The sequence below is a fragment of the Mesoplodon mirus genome (assembly GCF_964341445.2).
Source record: "Mesoplodon mirus genome assembly, chromosome: 4".
NCBI lineage: Eukaryota > Metazoa > Chordata > Mammalia > Artiodactyla > Ziphiidae > Mesoplodon > Mesoplodon mirus.
In genome coordinates, this window is record NC_138979.1 from 104917302 (window position 1) to 104938568 (window position 21267).

At 54.6% G+C, this 21267-nt stretch overlaps 1 protein-coding gene across 1 annotated transcript; it reads right to left on the reverse strand.

Annotated features, from left to right (window-relative positions):
- Positions 1-7803: 7803 nt before the first annotated feature.
- DISP2 (dispatched RND transporter family member 2) lies at positions 7804-19459 on the reverse strand (the record flags this gene model as incomplete). The annotated part of the gene is made up of 8 exons (XM_082618715.1): positions 19155-19459; positions 14015-14344; positions 13693-13722; positions 13420-13543; positions 13031-13146; positions 12790-12917; positions 12324-12421; positions 7804-11070 (listed from the first exon to the last, which is right to left on the reverse strand). Exons 1-8 carry the CDS (start codon positions 19265-19267, stop codon positions 7804-7806), a joined length of 4206 nt encoding a protein of 1401 aa, XP_082474841.1. The 5' UTR covers positions 19268-19459.
- Positions 19460-21267: the final 1808 nt, after the last annotated feature.

The window sequence follows — 21267 nt, forward strand, 5'->3', positions numbered from 1 at the left end:
GAGAAAAGCAGGGAAACCTAGTTTAAATTGCAGAGTCATTTTTTTTGTCTGCGTTGGGTCTTCGCTGCTGCACGTGGGCTTTCTCTAGTTGCGGCGAGTGGGGGCTACTCTTCCTTGCGGTGTGCGGGCTTCTCATTGCGGTGGCTTCTCTTGTTGCGGAGCACGGGCTCTAGGTGCGCGGGCTTCAGTAGTCATGGCACGCGGGTTCAGTAGTTGTGGCGCACAGGCTTAGTTGCTCCGAGACATGTGGACCAGGGATCAAACCCGTGTCCCGTGCATTGGCAGGCAGATTCTTAACCTCTGTGCCACCAGGGAAGACATCTTAAGTGATGTTTGACTGACAAAAATGAGTAGGAGTTAATCAGATGAACAATGGGGAAGCGGAGAGCAATGCAAAGTCCCAGAGTAGGAATGGGCTTTTCCTAGAGGGACTGAAAGATGGGAGGCGAATGGTACTGATAAAGCTGGAGAAATAAGAAGTCAAATGGCAGTCTTTGTAGACCAAAGGTAAAGAGATTTGTAGTCCAAACGTAAAGAGATTTTTTTTTCTTAAGGGTAATTAGAAGTCATTGAAGTATTAGAGCAGGAGAGTGTCATTCAATTTATATATATATATATATATATATATATATATATATATATATATATATGCTGCACTGCACAGCTTGTGTGATCTTAGTTCCCAACCAGGGATCGAACCCGAGGCCCTGGAAGTGGGAGCGCCAAGTCCTAACCACTGGACTGCCAGGGAATTGCCCAATTTATATTTTAAAAAGTTCACTCTGGCTACTCCATGAAGAATGGATTGAAGGGGAGCAAGAGCAGAATTTGAGAGACAGTTGGGAGGCTACTCTCGTCATTCAAGTGAGAGATGATGGGGGCTTGGCCAGGATGGTGGTGGTGGTAGTGGAGATGGAAAGAGGCGGACACATTTAGGACAGCTTTTGAGGGCAGAATCTCAGGACTCAGTGCTAGACTGGATGTGGGGGAAGGAGGAGTAAGGGGGAGGGAGATCTTAAGGATGACTCCCAGGCTTGAATAATTGTGAGGATAGGGTCATTATTTTGTGTTGGGGAGAGATTTAGATTTCAGTTTTGAACACGGCAAACCTGAAATGCCTTTGAGACATTCAAGTGGAGCTGTCAAGTAGGCAGTTGGAAATACAAGCCTTGAGCCCGGGGGAGAGTCTGGGTTGGAAATATACTCTTGAGAGTCATGGGTATACATATGTATTTAAAGCTATGATATTGGATGAGATCACCAGGGAAGAAGTGTACAGAGAGCCTTAGGACCAAGACAGGGATGGCAGTACTTAGAAGCTGCAATGATTAGAAGGTGCCAGCCAAGAAATCTGATAAAGATGTGCCAGAGAGGTGAGAAGAAAATAAAGAAAGGGCGGTGTCCTAGAAGCTAGGAAGAAGGAAGTGGTAAACTGCTTAAAAAGGGAGTGATAAACTATTGAAAATAACTGAAAGGGCAAGCAAGATAAGAACTTAAAAGAATCCATTTAATTTAGCAACAGAGAAGTCATTGGTGTGTACAAAATCCTGCAGTGAATAAACTCATGCATATATTTTCTCACACACACACAAAAGTCACTGTTGAGTATCAGAAGAGGAATTCTGGTGGAGAGGCTGGAGTGGAAGCCACACTGGAACAGATTGAAGAGTACATGAGAGACGAGGAAGCAGAGATGGCGGTTGCAGAAAAGTTTGTCTGTGAACGGAGTTAGAACAATTGGGCAATAACTGGAGGTGGGTTGTGGGGGTCAAGGAAGGGTTTTCTTGAAGATGTAGATAATAGTGGGTACATGTGCCTGTGGGAGTGAGCCAGCTGAGAGGAAGAAAAGGATGCTTCAGAAGGGAGATGGGATGATCAAAAGAGCAAAGTCATAGAGAAAGGGGCAAGGGAGATGGTACCTGGAGTAGCATCTTCAAACTCCTTTGTGCATGTACCCTCACAAAAAATATATTTTTAAAATGCACCCTCTTCATTTTTAGTTGATGCCTAAATTATTTCATAATTTTAAATAGTTGTAAAGGACATATTTTCTGCTTGTTGTATATTGTGCTCTTTATTCATTTCTAAACTTTTTTTTTCTCTTGGTGTTTCATTTTGGATAATATCTATTGCTATGTCTTCAAGTCCACTAATCCTTTTTTTTTTTTCTAAAACGTCTAAACCATTGACCCCATCCAGGGATTTTTCTTTTTTTATCAGACATTTTAGTTTTCATCTCTACAAGTTCAATTTGGGTATTTAAATATATATATATGTATTTTTTTCTAAGTCTCTACTTAGCTATGTGAACATATGGAATACAGTTATAATGTTTGGACATTCTTGGCTTTGCTCTCTCAAGGACTTCCTCAAGCAGAGCATTCTCAAGTAGTCCTTTTATTTGTTTTTCAGAAAATACTGCAAGTCAGAAAGAGAAAGACAAATACTGTATGCTAACACATATATATGGAATTTAAGAAAAAAAATGTCATGAAGAACATAGGGGTAAGACAGGAATAAAGACACAGACCTACTAGAGAATGGACTTGAGGATATGGGGAGGGGGAAGGGTAAGCTGTGACAAAGTGAAAGAGCGGCATGGACATATATACAGTACCAAACATAAAACAGATAGCTAGTGGGAAGCAGCCGCATAGCACAGGGAGATCAGCTCGGTGCTTTGTGACCGCCTGGAGGGGTGGGATAGGGAGGGTGGGTGGGAGACGCAAAAGGGAGGGGATATGGAAACATATGTATATGTATAACTGATTAAATTTGTTATAAAGCAAAAAAAAAAAAAAAGAAAAAAAAAAAAAAAAGAAAATACTGCAGAGGGAGATGCCAGAGTAGGAGTCAGAATGAAGGAAGGGTCAACTGGGAAAGCGGAGGTTGGGGAGGCGAACTTGCCGACCTAAGGCTGCTTCTTAGGCTGATGAATATGAGGAGAGGAAAATTATGAAGAAGGAAGCTCTTGAAACTGATTCCCTTAAAACTATCTGTGCCCACCTACCTTCTAGAAAGTTTTCACGTCTCTGTGGGAATGCAAGCCCTAGTCGAAGGCCTCTGATGCAAAGTGTGTGAAGCCATTGATGGGGCCATTACTGCTTCTTTCTTTGTAACAGAAAGGACGGGTTGAGAAGCCAGTAGGAACACGGTAGGTGAGTTGGGGACTTGGTGCCTTGAAGGTGAGCACATTTCACTCTGATGCCTCCAGGTTTCTTTATGAATAATGAGTTTTTTGTCTACTGAAAGTCGGGGTGCAGGGAGGTGAAGGGCATCTGATGTCTGAAGCAGGTAGAGAAAGTATGAAATGATCATTGCAAAGAATGGAAACTAGTAACTGGAATGGAAGCTAGCTAGGCAGGACGGAGACTGCAGGTGAGGTTGGTGGTCATGGGTTCAAATCTACGTCAGTCTGCCCAGCTGAGTGATATTCGTTAGCAATCCTGAAGCTCTTGTTTGATGTTTGTGAACTTGGTAAAATGTTGATCTTTTCCCTATGTTAAGGTCTAACATGAATAACCACACAGAGGCCTCATGAAAACAAGTTTATCAAGGTCTTTCCAGGGCTCTTCAGCTTGGGACAGCTTGGGACTTCCAGCCATGGACAAATGGCTTGGGACGGCCAGCCATTTACATAGCACACAGTGGCTTTCTTTTGTTTCTCATCTTCCCAGTGAATTGAGTTACAGCTTCTTCTCTTAAGCATAAACACCACTACACCTTGAGTTACTGTTGTCCCTGTGAACAAGGGTGAGGTTAGAAAGTGTAAGCAATGTCTGTTTTTCCCACCCCCAAGCAAATCTTTTTTTTTTTTTCAAGCAAATCTTTTTTTTTTTTTTTTTTTTTTTTTTGCGGTATGCGGGCCTCTCACTGTTGTGGCCTCCCCCGTTGCGGAGCACAGGCTCCGGATGCACAGGCCCAGCGGCCATGGCTCACGGGCCCAGCCGCTCCGCGGCATATGGGATCCTCCCAGACCGGGGCACGAACCCGTATCCCCTGCATCGGCAGGCGGACTCTCAACCACTGCGCCACCAGGGAGGCCCCAAGCAAATCTTGATGCATGGCATGGGTGCCAGAGAGCTTGTCATTGCCCACGTGTATTATCAAAGGCCAAGATAAGGCCACCATGGAAGAAAAGATCAGAAACTCTCCAATATGTCCTCTTTCCTGGTACCCCTCCCCCGCCTCCCTGTCTTGTCATGCGCTGGGAGAAGGAGTTAGTTGCAGGGGCTGAGGGCATTTGGCTTATAAATCTCCTGTGAGATGTCTCTTTCAGAATCAGGCTCAAGCTGAGATATTGCCTAAATATCATGGTATGGGATGTGCCCGTAAAATCTAAGATTCTGCTGGTCAAATCTCTAACATTGTCACCAAAGTGCCACAGCCATGGAAAGATGGGTTTCCTCATAGTGACAAACTATTCCAAGTTACATTCTTAAAACATTCGGTACACATACTCATGCTCTGGGTGTGAGTTCAAGGACCTGTGGCACAAATAGGACAAATGACCTCAAGTCCTAAATGAGTGTTCATGCAGTGTCTCAGTGTTAAGAAACCATTTCTTGAATTTTCCAGAGCCATCGTGAATGCTTTGACTGGTTTTCCCTTGCCTCACAGCATGCATCTAAGCCTCTCCCCACATGTGTCCAGGGCCATACACTCACTGTAACCACCCATAATGATAATAATAGATCTGCTGAAACTCAAAGGAAATAGAAAGTGCTTCAAATCCCGCTTTCCAAAGTTGGGGCTAGGGAGGCGGGTGGGATTACCCACTGCTGTGGGAAGCCTGCTCTTCGTTCGGGCCCCTCTGGGTGTGAGGTGCTGTTTTGGATTACCACTGGGTTCTTCCAGTCCTTTGGGCCCGCTGGTGTAAAGAACAAATCTAGTGGGTGCCTCGGCTGCTCTGACTCATCTGCCTTCCTGAAGGGTTGTGTGGCCACAGCCTGCCAGAAGGGGACCCTGTGGAGGGCCCTCAGTTGTGCCCAGATCCCTGATGCCCACCCCAGCGACAACTTCATGCTCTCTCGAATGTTTCACTGGTTGTGTTCAGGCCAAATTCCTGAAGCTCCTGTCCCAGACATCAAGGTCTCCCCCTGCAAGACACGAAAGAGGGTGCGGAGGAGCAGGTCCTTTCGCCCAGGGCCCTGCTGCCGTCCTACAACCCAGGGCAGAAGAGCCGCGGTGAGTCACTGAGAGGCCACTAAGACGCTGGACTCACTTTTGAGTCGAGGCCAGACTTCTGCTCATGCTCAGTAAGAAGGGCTCATCTTGTCCTCCCTCTGGCTGATGGTCCCAGACGAGACCAGAGCTCTCTCAGCCTGGCTGTGTGATAACAGAAGGATATAGTCCATGGTGCAGAGAAGCCAGGCCAGAGAGGCTGAATCCTACTCGTACATGAAGAGAAAGAGGTCCCAGCGGACCTCCAGGGAGATGGTCCAAGTTAGTCCTAGTCACTGTCTCTCCTTCCTGGTGTCAGGAGTCAAATGGTATCATTATCTTGCAAAGGAGCCGACATAACCGGTCATTTCTGCCCACGGTCTTCTGTCTCTTCCACAACGCCCATATTTTCATTGGGCTTCTGGCCTCACTTCTTATGGGTTACTTGGAGTGGGAGGTAGGGCTCAACAATATAGGAAAAAAACCCAAAACACCCCCTGATTTGCCTCCAGCTCTGCCACAGGCTGTCTCTTTGGCCCTAGAAAAGTCCTTCCCCTCTGTGATACTCATCCATAAAATGACCTGCATCAGTGGTTTTGCACCACAATCTTCAGAGCCACTGGGAGCTTGAGGGGTTCCCCAGGGTCCCCTGAGAGGCACAGTAGAAAGGGAGGCTGACCTGGCTCTGTACTCCCCCACCCCCAGCACCCACCAGAGTGGCTGCTTTTTATCTGCTTTATATACTCTTTCCACCCAAGGACTCTTTGAAGAAAGGATCCTGAGGCTCCAAAGTTTGAAAACTGCTGGAATAAATGATTGTTAAGGTCCCTTCCAGTTTGATACTTGGACTTCTAAAGCCCAGCTCAAGTCGTTCCTCCTCCAGGAAGCCTTCCTGGTTACCATCCCTGGGTACTTGAGCTCCAGCAATAGTCATGGTGACAGGCCTATGGCCCTCAGCATGTGCTGCATGCTACTGTCAGTGACCCATTGATGCCTGCATGTGCATGTGAGCTGTTTCCCCAGCTAGAGAGTGAGCTCCTTAGGGCAGATGTCTGATTTTCACTCCTTGCCTCTGTCCCCGTGTAGTGCCATAGGCAGAGTTGGTGTTCAGTAAACTTGCTGAAGCTCCAGGTGTCGTGAGCTCTCATGTGGGATAAAACCTTCCAGAGAGACCCTTTGCTTTGGGGAGGGGGCAGTCAGCCTTTGGTCTGCTGAGTGCCCCTAGAGAGACCTGACCTTAGGAAGCTGGGACCTTGACCTGCGAAACAGCTTCAGACTTACTCCTAAAGAGGGCAGCCCTGAGTTCCTGCCTTAATTGAACTCTTCTCAGCCTCTACTGCCCTCAATGCCTCTCCTGGCAGGGACTCTCCACACATTGTGGCCACTGAAGAGGCCTCCTCTTGACCCTGAACCTGGGAATCAGAACAGCCAGGATGCCTTATGGATGGTAGGCTTCTCAGCTGGAGCTGGAGGGAAGCACGGGGGAGATGGGGAGGAACTCCAGGCTTGCTCAGAATGTAGCTCTTTCTGGAGATGCAGGCCTAAAGTGAGGAAGGAGAGGAGTTTACTGAGAGGCACCTGCGAAGGCAGGTTGTTAGAGGGTGTCAGAGACCAAAGATCAAGACAGCCACAGGCCAACGTCCCTGGGGCAGGTAAACAGGAGGAGAGTGGCAGGTGTGGTGGGATGGGTCAGGAAGCCTGTTCTGCCATTTACTAGCTATGCGACTTTGTGTAAATCACTTAACCTTACCTAGTCTCAATGTCTTTACCTGTAAACTGGTGGCAAAAGGACCTGACCAACTGTAGGCTACCCCATACAGAAGTGGTGAGATTCCCAGGACACGATGGGTGTGGAAGTGGTCTGCAAACTAAAAAGTGCAGGACGTAAAGGATTCTTATTGTTGTTAACAGGGGAGAGGACCCTTCCATGTCAATGCAGCTCCCCATGAGGGACCATCAGCAATTTAGGGGTGCTCTGAGGTTGACCATTCCTCCTCCTCCGCTTCACTTCCAGCAGCCATCTCTGCCTGGCCTTGACAAATTCCTGGTCAGACTGAGGAGTGTGAGGGGCACAGGTAGTTAAGGACAGAGGGCCCAGCCCAATTCTGGCCCAGAGAGGATCCCCAAAGAGAAGGAAGTGTCCTGATAAAAAGCCCCTGAAAGGTGTGAGGCCCAGGAGGCTGCTGAGGTTTCCCAGCGCTCTTTTGGTTGGTGAGGGGCCCTGGCAGGGTCCCAAGGACTGGGTCCCTTAGTCCCACTGACCTTCTTGTCACTTGGCATGGGGGCCAGGTCAGCCTCCCCTGATACATAGAGCTACACCTGTGGCCTTCCCCCTTCCAGAGGGTGGGTCCTGGTTGGCACTGTGGGGCGGATGAGCCCTCAGCAGGTCACAAGGAGAGCTTGGCGTTTCACTCCAAAGACCACCCCCCCGCACGCCCCCACTGAATCCTCTAGATGTGGGGAGGAAGCAGAAGCCCCTACCAAAGCTGGATCATCTGGCACGGTTTAAAATCCACAGCTGGAGAGTGAGACCCCTCCACGCTGATGTGAGGAAACACCAACAGGCTCTAGCCTGCTGCTGCCCCTGCCTTGTCACCCCCGACAGGCTCTGGGCCCCAGTCCGGCCTCTCGGGGCCCCCCTCAGCTGCTGTAGCCTGAAGTGTGGGTGCTGGGCCTGCGCACCCAAACGTCTGGCAGATCTGGCTGGCTGTTGGGCAGCACCACAGGGCTGCCATCCCCCGGCCCCCCACGGCCCTTCCAGGATGAGCTGCTCTGGTGGGAGGCGGGCAGTGATGGATCGTACACGGTCTCTCTCAGCGCCAGCCACAGCGTGTCCCGCTTCCCATTCAGCTGGCCCCGCTCACGTACTGTTTGCTCAGTTTCACCCAGGTCCTCTGGAGAGGCACCCACGGAATCTGGCACACGGGCACTGGGCTCAGAGGTGCTTAGGCAGGTCTCGTCAGACACACTGAGCCCCTCCAGGGTGCTGGCTGAAGAGCAGAGGCAATCAGGAGGCTCTGCGACCTGGGGCTTGGGCTTGGGGGAGTGGGCTGGGGCTTCCGGTGATGCTTGCACGGGCTCAGCCTTCTGCCCTTGGGAGTCCTGCCTGGCCCGGGTTTGGGGGCTGGGGCCAGCCTGCTTATAGGGGGAGGAGGTCTGCAGGGCTGGGCACTGGCTGAAGAGTGCCTGGTGGTCCAGGAACACCTCCCTTGGGGAGGTAGGGGCTGGTGGGAGCCGGGAGCAGCAGGGGCCATCATGCAGCTGTAGATCCTCAGAGAGCACTGAGGGCCGATGGGACAGCTTGCTGGTGGCTGTACTAGTGTCAAAGCTGGGACTCCGGCGTCGTGCCAGGGGCTGTAACTCGTACTGCTCTGGACAGGACCCAGGCGCCCCTCCCACTGGCCCTGGTCGTTGGCGGCCTGCCTTCTCCCCACCAGGCTCCCCAGTTCCGGCGTCCCATGGCAGGTGGGCACAAGGCCAGAGGATTTGCCCACAGTTCTTCTCTGGTCCAAAGAAACAGCAGAGAGATTGGAAGAAGAAGCTGGCGAAGCCGCAGCTGACGCACTTCACCATCATGAGGACGATGCCCAGCTTGCGATAGAGCAACACCGAGGCAGGCAGCATGAGCACACCGGCTGCAAACAGGGCTGCAGCCCCCACTGCCGTGGCGCAGCTGGTCTGGCGCAGCGAGAAGGCCACGCGGCTCAGGCGGTCAGGGTGTGGGCACAGGTGATAGGAGATGCAGTAGTTGACGGTGAAGTCGACCGAGAGGCCCACAGAGGCAGAGAGAAAGAGGGCCTCAGCAGTGTTGAGCTGCCACTCGAGTAGAACCAGGAGCCCCACCGTGAGCAGCACGGTGCCTGCCACGGCTGCCACAGAGAACAGGCTAAGTGGAACGTTCCAGGTGCCCAGCAGCAGTGTGGCAAAGGCCAGCGCCAGCGCCAGGCCCAGCACCACGGCAGGCTCGGTGCTCAGGCTGTGCTGCAGGCTGTACAGCTCCAGACGGCTGGTGAACCAACCCTGGCGCAGGCCGGGGGGTGCCCTGCCCAGCTCTGCTGCCAGCCAGTAGCTGACCTCAGTGTAGAAGTGGTGGGCCTGGCTGTAGTCTGGACTATACTGGAAGTTGGTCTGGAACTGCAGGACCAGGGCAGCCAGGCCGCCCTGGGTATTGAAGCGGGCCCCCAGGTCCCGGGTGCTCTCGGGGCCTTGCTCCAGAGCCATCATCTTGAGGCAGTGCAGGAAAAGCTGGGGGGCCCAGGGGAAGCCCGAGGGGCCACAGCAGAGGCCAGGCCCCAGGCGGGCACAACCGGGGCTCTCCATCCAGCGCCGGAGGGCCTCCACGAAGCACAGTGTCGGCCAGCCCTCCGGCTGGGCCCCAAAGAAGCTCTGATTCCGAGCTCCCTGGCAGAGTGCCAGCAGCCAGCGCTGGGCCTCAGGACCGCTGGCCGAGAAGGCAGGGTCACTCACCAGAGAGCTGTTGCTGCGAGGGTCCAGGGGGTCGCCAGTGTCCACCGGCAGGATGCCCCACACCAAAACCACAGGCATGTGGCCGCCCTCGCCCTGAGGCAGCCGCTCGAACAGAAACTGCTGACGGTACTCGGCGTCGAAGCGTTCGAAGGGGTGGCTGGGCCGGAAGACCTGGCCGCGGGGCGGCGGCAGCGTGGGCAGCCGCAGGCGGGGGCTGACGCCGGCGATGTAGGCGCCCCCCGCCGCCAGCGCGGCGAACCAGCAGATCCAGATGTAGCGGAACTTGATGACGCCGCAGGGCAGGAGGCGCTGGAAGAGCAGGCGCGAGGTGCTGGCGGCCGCCCTCCGAAGCCCGCGGAGCCGCCGGTGCAGCGCCAGCGCCAGTCGCCGGGGCGCGCTGCCGCCCCACGGGCCGCGCGCCTGGGACGCACAGCCGCGCGCTAGGTAGCGCTCGTGGAGCACCGCGGAGGAGGGCAGCCAGGCCAGCGTGAGCGCCAGGTGCGCCAGCACAGCCGTGCCCATGTAGAGTGCGAAGCAGCGGACGGCGGGGAGGCGGCTCAGGTAGCTGGCGTAGAAAGCCGCTCCCGTGGTGAGGCCCGAGACGAGCAGCAGGTAGCCGAAGTGGTGCATGGTGCGGCCCACGCGCTGCGCCAGCCCCCCGGAGGGCAGCTGGCTCTTGCTGAGGCGCCAGAGGTCGAAGAAGATGAGGGTGTGGTTGGCGCAGACGCTGCTCAACAGGACAAGGGCCGCCAGATTGACGAAGGGGAAGTAGGCCATCCGGAAGGCCACTCGGTAAAGAAAAAAGGCAAGCAGCAGGGAGCCCAGCACCCCCAGTAGCACCATGAGTGTGAGGAAGAGGGAGCGCAGGTAGAGGGCGATGCTGAGGAAGACGGCGGCCAGGGCCAGCAAGGGGTACACCGTATCCTGGGCCAGGTAGTGCCTCAGCAGCTCCTGCTTGAGGCCCAGGTCCATGCCAGTGATGGACGTGTAGTTGTCGGAGAGCCCCCAGGGCACGGCTAGGCGGTCCAGGTAGATGCCCATCATGGAGGCACCCTTCGGGGTGGGCAGGAAGAGCAGGCTGTACTTGAGGGAGGGCACCTGGTAGTCAGCCGTCTGGGGACTCAGAAAGTCCCTGTCCAGCAGGAAGTGCAGGAGTTGGTAGACAGCACTGCTCCGGGAGCACTTGGTGGGAACCTGGGCACAGCGCGGGGGCTTGTCCTTCCCAGGTCCCAGACAGGAGGGCACCAGGGCACCACGGTGATAGTAGAGGGCACAGGCCCGCAGCAGGGCCAGCGTGCGGGCTGTGTCGGCTTGAGTAGTGTCCAGGCAGGAGGAACGATTGGAGAGCACGGCCACATAGTTGCCCAGGGACCAACTGGGGCAGCACTCGTTGGCTGCTGTACGCTGGCACAGAGCCCCAAAGCTGGTATGGGAGCGGACCTATAGGACACACACAGCAGGAGAGAGCTCAGGGGCAGTGCAGGGGCCCAGATTTCCCCAGCACTGTCCGAGGCCCTCTCACCTCCTTTTAGGCTTTAGGGCAGAGGCAGAGAGGTATCTTGACTGCCCAGCAAAACCTGATTGGCCAGACCCAGATTCCAGCAGCTACATCTTGACTCCATCAAAGAGGAGCCTCAGGAATGCTGCCCCAGGCCTCAGCCTGAGAGGTCTTGCCCTAAGGGCCCCAGCAGGTCACACACCCCAACTCTGCACTGCCTGAGACAGGAGTAGGAGTGGAAGTGGCAGCCACAGATGGAACGGGGCCAAGTGTCCAGGGAACTGGACAGGTGGGAAAAGTGGAGGCCAAAACATTCCAGGATCAGGGTCACTACCAAACCCTAGCCCCCTATCTCTGTCCACTGGTCTGCTTAAACCTTGTGAGGGATAGGGCTATTTCTTTTTCAGACTTCATGCCTGTTTTTCTCTCCAACCCTGATGCTGACATTACAATAGCTGGTGTAGTTACAGAGAATGCCAGCCTGGGAATCAGAGGCCCTGTACTGCCATCAACTGGATGTATGGCGTTGGGCCTGAGATCATGGTGACAATAGTAACATTTATTGAGAGATCACTAATGTCAGTCATTATGCTGTATTTTTTACAAATTCTACCTTGTTTCATTGTCACAACACCCCTATGAGGAAACTACCATTATTCCCATTTTATATAGTCAAAGACCGAGGCACTGAGAGGTTGAGAAATGTGTCTGAGGTCACACAGCCAAGAAGTATTAGAGCTGGCCTTGAATTCAGGCATCTGACTCCAGAGCACATGTTCTTTAAGCCTAGTGGTGTTCACACTGTTTTTAGTAGCGAAACTTTCTTCAGATGTCATAGCACATGGTTCTCCAGTTAGCATGACTGGATCTGCAGCGCTTGAGTTGATGGGGGCTGGGGGCCTTGGGCCGGGGCCTCCTCAACAGCTCTTGAGGCTCCTTTTCAGGACCTTTCGAAAATCCCCAGGCTCTGCAGGGTCTGTCTTCCAGCACCTGTGTCTTGGCTCTTCTGGCAACAGCTGACTCTTCTCTCCCCGCCAACCCAGAACCTCTCAGCAGGGCTGCAGTAATTTTCTAAGCAGGGAATGCTCTCTCCTAGTCCAGGCTGGGAGTCCTGGCTCAGCTGTATTTCCTTATGATCAGGTCCCTGGTGTCCCTGGTTCCCTCCCAGCCCCTGGCACCTCCCTAGCCAGCTCACCTGATCCTGTTCCATGCGACACATGGAATGGATGGCGTGCAGGTTCCACAGGCTGCCCGCTGAGGTGGACATGAACACCAGCTGTGCATAGCTCTTCTCTGCAACACACCGCCCAGAGCTCACCCTTTGGCCCCAGGTCCTGGGCCCACCAAAGGGAAGATGCTTACCCAGGGCCATAAGAGGTTTAGATTCCCAGGAGCCTGAAACCTGTGCCTGGCTGCCTGATCCTGGGCCTGCATCCCTCCCCTGTGGCACACCCCCATCCAGCTTGCCCCTACCTGGCTGGAGTACCTGAGACCTGCCTCATCCTCCCAGCTGTAACTCAACTTCCTTGGCTTGAATGTGACTGGCCAGGCTCCTTGCCCTTCTGTCTGCCCAGATTTGTTCTCCTGGGCCCTCATGTTCTCGTAGGTGGGGAGGCGGGTAACCACCATTAAAGCCAGGAACTGGCCAGGCTGCAGCTTACCAGGGGGGCCACAGAAGAAGCTCTCCTGCCCTCTGGCCTCCAGGGGCTCCACCATCCTCCGAGGCCGGACCATGCCCTCCTGGGCACTGCTCCAGGGTGTGGGGCTCAGAGTGGTATGGGGGTTTGAGCTGAGGTAGAGAGAAAATCTATGCCAGGCCCTCTGACCTGTTTTCGGCTGCTCTCTGGAGACCTCGTTCCTTCCCCGGTTCCCCCCAACAGTGGAAAGATGGGAACCCATTACCTGTTCAGCTCAAGGTCTGGAGAAAGGGAAAGCAGCTTCTTGGGGCCTGTGAGGGACTGTAGTGCTCTCCAGACCACTAGCTTGCGCCCAATGTCCGTGTCCCGAGGCTCAAAGCCCTGCAGGGAGGAGGGCAGAGAAGGTCAGGCCGACAGGAGGGGGAGTTCTCCTTCTCCCTTCTCGGCTCTGCCCTTTTGGGTCCCTGGAGCAGGGAAGGCTGGCCTGCCTGCCTGGATTGTTGGACACGAGGATCACCTCTATACCATCTCCCAGCTCTCTCTGGAGAGCCCACTGCCGCCACCCCACTCCCAGCTGGGCCACTCCAACTTCCTGCCCCAGACTGAGCTGAGGTGGCCAGGCCTGGGGGCCCATCCCTCCCCTTGGTCCCTCACCAGTAAGGGCTTGGAGAAATCGGGTAGCTGGCCCCCCAGCAGTCCAGCCAGGGTGCAGAGGAGGATGACAGCCAGACACAGCAGCAGCACGGCCACTGGCCACTCCGCAATCAGCTGGGAATAGCTGGGAAAGAGGAAGAGATCCCACATGAATTAGCATTGGGTGTGATAGCAGGGAATGTGGGAGCTTAGAAGCCACCAACAAGGGATGGTGGGGCTAAACTGGGCACTGGCCTGGCCACCCCTAGGGCTCCAGAGAAGGCCCAGGCCTACCTCTTTGGCATCTGGAAGGCCCGTACCTGCCTGTGGAGGAGAAGAAAAGACACTTGCTTGCTAGAGTCCTCTTGTAGGGTGGGAGGTTGGGATGGGGGTGGAGGATAGAGGAAGATGGTATGAACCCTTTTAGGCTTTCCCACTCCCAAGCTCCAACGCTTCCTTCCTCTTCCATCCAGGCTGCCTCCTCCATCAGACGCAGGGGACATCCTGGGCTGCCTCCTAGTGAAGGAGTCCAGAGCCCGGGGGCGGGGGTCGACCCCACTTTTAAGCCCTGCCCCACCTTCCAGGGCAGCTGGCAGGCTGCTGGACCCCTCCTTACCTGACGCTGACCACATGGTGCTGCACAGATGCCGGCTTCCAGGCCCCATCATGCTGTGAGGGGGCTGGGGAAGGGCTGAGGCTGGAGCCATGGGAGCACAGCGCTGCCCGGTCCCCAAGCCCTGGAAGGGAGCTGCCCCCCCGGTATTCCTGTGGTGCCCGGGGATAGGTAAAGTGGGCAGGGGCCAAGGGGCTGGATGGGCCCACAGGATGAAGGGTGGAAGCTGCTGGTGGGGGTCCCGAAGAACTGGAAGGGTCCTCAAGGGGGCAGCTGTGGAGGGTGCAGCTTCTCTCTGGGCTTGCCTCAGGGGCCACAGCCTTGCTCTGGGACCTGGGGAGAGAGGAGACAGGGAAAAAGGGGGTGGGAGACAGCGGTGGTCCACACCATGCAGCAGCCTTGCTCAGTGAGCTGAGATGGATGGAGCTCAGGCTGTTCTATTCCTAGGCCTGGGGAGAGGCAAGGAGGGTGGAGGCTCTGGGTCTACACCCCCAGCCTACTTCTTGGGGTTCACTGTCTCATTCACTCATCTGCCCATGCACCTCAAAACACATATGATCTTATTTACTCCTTTAAAAACCATACAGGGGAAGTACTTTCCTTCTTTTATAGATTTGAAAACTGAAGTTCAGTGAGCCCTGAAGAGCTGGGCCTTGAACCCAGTTCTGACTTGCAGCCCTGTGCTCTTTCTGCTATAGTTGTCTCTTCATCCTCTTGTCAGACGTTTATTGAGCACCTGCTGCACTTTTGTTCCCACCTTAGAGCCTTTGAGCTTTCTTTGCCCTCTGCTTGGGATGTTCCTCCCCAGATAACTGCACGGCTCACACCATTACCTTCTTAGAGAAGCCCTCCCTGACTACCCTCTCTAAATAATCATCCACCAACTCCTATCCCCCTACCTACTCTATATTTCTTCCTAGCATCTTCCACAACTGGACATTGTATTATATATTGTCATGTTTACTGCCTGTCTCTCCTATGGAACGTGAGCTCCGAGAGCAGGGCCTGGTGCATTTGTTCATCTGTGTCCCCAGTGCCTTGAGCAGCACCTTGCACACCGAAGGTGCCCCAGGGACGTTTGCTGAGTGAAGGCTGAGTGCTGGACGGGCTGCTAATTTTATTTTCTCCTGTTAATCTGTCTCATGTCAATTTAATTTTTAGACCAGCCAGAAGAACCTAGAAGAAGAAAGTTTTCTTCCTCCAGGATGAATAAAGCCCAGTCCTTGTCCTCCAGGCACTCATGGTAGGTGGGCGATGTGCAGGGGCCACCGTGTTGAGTGCTGTGAGAGGGGAAGTCACACAGGGCTGAAGGTGCCCAGAGGAGGACCCAACTTTGACAGGGGTGGGGGGGTCAGGGAAAGCTTTGCAGAGGCAACCGCTGCCTTTTCACCAACCCCGGGCCTTGGGGCAGGAGGTGTGTTCTGCAACGGTGTGCACAGTTGGGAGAGGGAGTTGGGACCCCCAAGGAGCTTGCCAGGGAGGAGTCAGCAATAGATTCCTCTTTCCAAATTACGCATGAGGGCAGCACTCTGTGCATGGACCCAGCCCCACTCCTTGGGTGCAGGCAGAGGTGCAGTCCCACCCCAGGGGCAGGATTGCCAGACCTGGGACAGGAGGAGATGGCCACAGAACAGAGTGCCTGAGGGCCATGGCGGGTTCCCAAGGGGTTCTGGGCCCTCCAGCGAGTCTTTCTTCCATCCGCCTGCTACAACTTGCATAGCTCCCATGGGAGAGCCAGGTCTATGCCGAGCAAACCCTGGCTTCCAGTCTTGCCTGCTGCACTGCTGAAGAGGCCGTGGGCCAGAGTCCTGGCTGTGGTGGCACGTGGACATTGCCCACAGAGGCTGGGTTCTGCCCAGAGACCAAGTAGAGGAACTGGAAAGAATAGGCAAGCTCCTCCTCTTCCTCCCAGAAGGTTGGATGGCAGACAGTCAGGGGGTGGGGTATAATTCTCATGCTTGGACTAAAATAGGGGAGCAGTGGAGGTGGGATCCTGGCTCCATCATCCTTTAACTCTGGGGTCTTGGGAAAGACACACAATTCTTGGAGCATTGGCATCCTTGTCTGCTGAGTGAGGGTACGATGATAACGTCTCCCTCTCAGGTTTAGTATGGGCATTAACTGAGGTAACACATGTGAGGTGCCTGGCGTGGAGCCTGGCATGTGGAAGACATTTACTTTCCTGCCTCTTCCCACACTCAGTGCTGCAGGGAGTGTGTAGTTTAAGAAGTATATTTATATTTACAATTTGACCTCTTTAGGCACTGCAGATAATATATCTCCATTTGAGAACTTCTCACACCTTGAGAATCTCACTACATATATAAGTACTTTTCTTTTTGTTATCCAGAAGCAGCATCAGAATTTGTTTCATGATTTTTTTTTCTAACTAACTCAACACTTAGAAAAATAGGAATTTGACTAAACTTGTTCTCAAGCAAGACCTCAGATGATACAGCAACCAGTGTCCTTGCAGATAAAATAGCTTATGGGCCCATCACCATGGGCCAAAGGGAAGCTGGAAAAATGACCGGGGTTCATGTGTGTAAGTGTGGACATCTACTTCTTTAAGATTTTTATTCTGCAGGTCTTTTTTGAGCACCTGCCACAGGCTGGATACTGTGCTTGGTCTGGGTTGGATCCTGAAGGCATGAAGGTGACCCATTAGTCTTAGTCTCCCTCTTTAGAGCAGGGCCTGCTTTCCGCAGTCAGGAGGGTGGGGCAGCCAGGGTGCCTATTTCAGCTGCGCATGGTCTTAGAGCACTCACTGAGCTTCGGGCTTATCCTAGGAGCCAGGCCCCCGCTTGGAGTGTCAGTTTCTTTTTCATTAAGGGAAGCCAGCACTCCAGGGCGTGCTGGCAGAGAACAGGAAGGAACTCCAGTTGTCCTTAACCAGTCTACCAAATCTCATAAGCCACCCCCTTCCTTAGCAGGCTCCTGTTCAAGGGGGATTCCAGCATCCACCATTGGTTTGCTTCTACTGGGGTCTCCCTGGCCCCAGCCGCTTCCTCTCAATCCCTTCTATCCCTCTCCCAAATCTCACCCTTTATGACTGTGCCCATCATTGTGAATGTGGCAGAATTTGAAACTTTCCACATTCCGACTGCTGTAGAACCGGGAGTTTGTCTTGACCCTCCCAAGGAGAAGAGCCAAACTGTTCTCAGAATAAAAGCTTTCTCCTGCCAGCCACTGCTGCCCTCTATTTTCAGGAGACCTAGTAATAGTATGAGTTAAGCACCCCACGCCTTGCCTCCCCAGGGGGCTTTCATTCTCACCCTCTCAGTTCCATGGCTCTGACTGGGATGAGCGATTTCCTGGGCCACCTGCCTGGGCCCACTGGTCTGTAAGCTAAGTGATTGGGGCAGGCAGGTAGGTTAATGGAAAGTGATGACACAGGCCTCACTCATGGCCAAAGTCACAGCAGTCAGGGCCTGGCTAATAGTGCCCCAGACACCTCTCTTGGGAGCCCCGTGAGCGGAAAATGTACATGTGTATTAACCATGCCCCCAAGTCCACAGACACGTAGCCATATGGACATCCATGTGATCCTGCAGAGTGGCCAGGACAGATGAGGGAGCAATTCACGCCACTAGGAAAATAAAAAGGTAATTTTAAAAACACAAAGAATGAACTATTTCAAATTGCTCTGTTGTCAATGCATTAGTAAAGGGGTGTGTGTGTGTGTGTGTGTGTGTGCGCGCACGCGGGCGCTATCTTATTCACTCCCCAGAGTGCTACTTCGTTCAGCAGGAATGTATTTTTGTTTCTTGGATTGAAATGAATCCCTTTGCCTGATTTGTCCAGGGTCTCTGGGGAAGTGCAGAGAGGGGCCAGAAGTCTCAGGGAGTTGCTAGAAGAAAGCAAGTGATTCCTGTGCCCAAGTATGACCCCCACGTGCAGGGGAAGTGAGTAGACCAGACAGGGCTGATCCTTGGCAAAATATCCAAGGCAGCAAATGACTCTCCAGTCCCTTCTAGGGATGATCCTGGCCCCTGCCCTGTCCTGTCACTGTCTCTGCCTTGTCCATACTTGGCTTTTTGGTCAAGCCATAGTTCCAGGCAGCCCCCTGGTCCAGGGAACACATTAATCCTGTGTACCATCCCGTTGAAGAAAGTTCTGTGGCTTTCAGACTGAAATGTGGCTAAATCTACCCAGGCTGATGTGTCAACACAGAGGGAAGAAAACATTTCCCTCCACTTGTGGGGTCTCCTCTTCACTCAGGTACAGATGCACATTTTAACTGGGGCAGTCTGAAGACAATGTGTCCACCTCTGCTTTTGCCCCCAAAGAACGCTTCCTATTTCAGTCCAGGCAGGAGAGAGAGGCGGTGTCATGTCAGGTGAGGGATTCTGGGGGCGGCAGACCAGGCAGGGCACAGAAATTGCGCCATATTGCTACCTGGCTGGGCTGTTCCCTCACACATATGGTGGAGGAAGGGAGAGGAGAGGCACCAAGATCTGGGCCCGCAGCGGGAAGATGTTCCTTCTGTCCCGCCAACCTGGTGCTCCTTCAGGGACGGTACTGACCGCAGCCTGAGCCTCAGAGCCTGCCCACGCAGCGCCTCCGAAGAGTGCAGGTGGCTGCCACACGTGGGGACTCGAGCCTACACGTGCGCAGCTGGCCATGTGGGGCAGACTGGAGACAGACGGTGATGGACAAAGACAGACCCTACCTAGCTCGGAGGCCGAGTGTCTGCCCTCCCCCCAGGACACACCTTGGCGAGTCTCCCGTCTACAGTACACGCGCACCCTCGACCACATTGACTCGCTGGAACCCGGACTGAGGTTGCTGCAGGCTTGGGGCTTACAGAGAAGACGCGGGGGCAGGGCCTAGAGGGAGGGGCTCTGGAAGCCGGAGGGGCTGGGGATACCGGGGCCTTAGAGGAAAGGTAGGAACAGTGGGTGGGGCAGGTCCTGGGGGCGGTGAGGGCTAAGCGGGCTGACAGTAGCGGGCATCGGGAGAGAGAAAATTGACCCGGCAGGATGAGGGCGTGGCCAGGGGGCAGGGAGTCTGGAGGCCCCAGAAGGGGCTCTGGGAGGGGCTGGGGACTGAATGGGACGACATATGGCGGCTACTGGGGATACCTGGGGCGGGGATTCTGGGAAGGTCTGCGAGCTGGGTCTGCGGAGCAGTCCGCCCCTACCTGTCCGGGGAGCTGCCGTCTGGAGCCAAAGGCTCCCCCTCGGGCCGCTGCTCCCCTTCCGGACCCGGGCCGGGAGCCGGATCGTTGCTGCCGCTGCCGCTACCGCCGTCCATGCCCGTGGGCGGCGCCGCTGTCCGGGCGCTGGTGCTGAAGCGGCGGCAGCGGCGGCAGCAGCGGCGGCGGCGGCGGCGGCGGCGACGGGCTCCTGCGCACGCGTCGACGACAAGCGGGTCGGTCGCTGGGCGGGGCCGACGAGGAGCGCAGCCAATGGGCGCGGCACCGGGGGGCGGGGACAGAGGCTTCCCGCCGCGCCGCTGCCCGAGGGCTCGCTGTCTTTTAAGACCCCCGGGCTAGAGTTGTGGGCCCTTGAACTCAGGCCAGGTCTGAAAGCTGCTGTTAGGAGTCTGTGCAGTAGTTCGCACACCGGCCTTTCCTGGGGGGCATCCGTCTTCCCGTGAGGGACCAGGAAACGCGACCCCAGGCACCGTGTAAAGAGCCTCATAACTTGTAACGCAGACTCTTCCAGCCCCAAAGAGGGGGCAGCTCCATGCCGGCACTTCACTGCTCCGGACGCTGAGGGGTTGAGAGGGGTTGGGCTACTTTTAGACTCACATTTCTCTCGGCTCCGCTCAGCGTCCCCCCTTTCCTTCCCAGTAAGGCTAAGCACCTGCTCAAGTTGGGTCTTCACGTTGATCTGGACCTGGGTCTGCGCCCCTCAGTTGTGGAGCCTGGATTCTGTTATTCAAGTGTAGGGTATGGCCGGGGAGAGGGACAAGAGAGACACTCAGAGAAGCCCCAACTCTCTCTTATAACCACCCCACTTCAGCCTGGAAGGTACCCAGTAGCCACTCCTTCCAGGTCGCTTGCTGCTTCCCCTGTCAGGGAATGGCTGTGAGAGAGGGGCGGTGTGATAGGCGGGGGAGAGGCCGGGCTAGAGGGCTGTTACCACAGCTCTAGAACAGATACGGGCCCTGTGAGAAGCCTGGGAGTTGGGGAACGGAGAGGATCCCAGACGTGGAATTTGGATGGGCAGAAGAGGTTTTACAGTAAGCAGGCTCTCTGTGTGTGTGGTAGGTGCCTTGGCTGAAGCACGCAGCTGGGGAGAAGAGTCAGAACCCAGGAGTGTTTGGACTATGGGTATCCCTAAACTGTGTGCAAACCGTGTGCAAGGCATAGACCAGTAGGCATGAGGGTGGGAGAGTCTAGAGGTGTAGAAGTGGTGGCCCTGCCCTGAGTAGCTTAGTTTGGTGAGAGAGATAAAAAGCCAGCCCATTAATTGATGCCAACTGGGTAGGGTGTGGTTGGGCCCATGTGATGGTCGATAGGAGCTGCAGAGGAGGGGGCAGTGTGCAAAGACAGAGAGGACCTCACTCATCCTAATGGCCTTCATGTTGATGGTGGAGCTTCAGCTGGCTTGGAAGGAAGGCATTCCTGACCTGGGGGTGAGGTGGAGGTGGTGGTGGTGGGGAAACTGTGCAAAGTTTAAGAGGTTGGAAATTTCTATGTGTTTTCAGGGGATAGTGAGAAATAACATCTGGAGAGTTAGGGATCCATTGAAGGCCTCTGATCTGTAGGGTGAGGCATGTAAGATGGAACTTTGGAAGGCCCACCAGGTCTGGGTATATATGATGGGATAGATGTGATGAGACCATACTTGAGACCCTTTGGTGGGGGGTGGGGCAGAAGTGAAAACAAAAGGAGGGGTGATCTTATTCAACCATATGCTATGGACACTACTGAGAATGCCTGACTGGGTGCCGATTTTCACAACTAGGGAACTCAGAGACCACTGGGCCCCCTGAGTGCCAGTTTGGATGTGAAGGAAGATAGGCTCTTTTAAGAGTAGAACATGGCCTCCAGGAGGCTGTTTATTAGATCCAGAAGATTCTGGTTCAGGCCCCATGCCAGGTCATGCTCTCCGTTCTTATGTCCTGTTTCTTCTGCTTCCTCAGTGATGTGGGCCAGGGGTGTGCCCACAGGGCCCTGGGGGTGGCCCCGCATAGGACAGTGCCCTGGTTCAGGGTGGGAACCTGGAGGATGGTTGCCATGCCAGGGGGTTGCCCACCACCATGGCAGTGCCCAGGGCCAGGTCCATGACCATGCCCGCCACCAT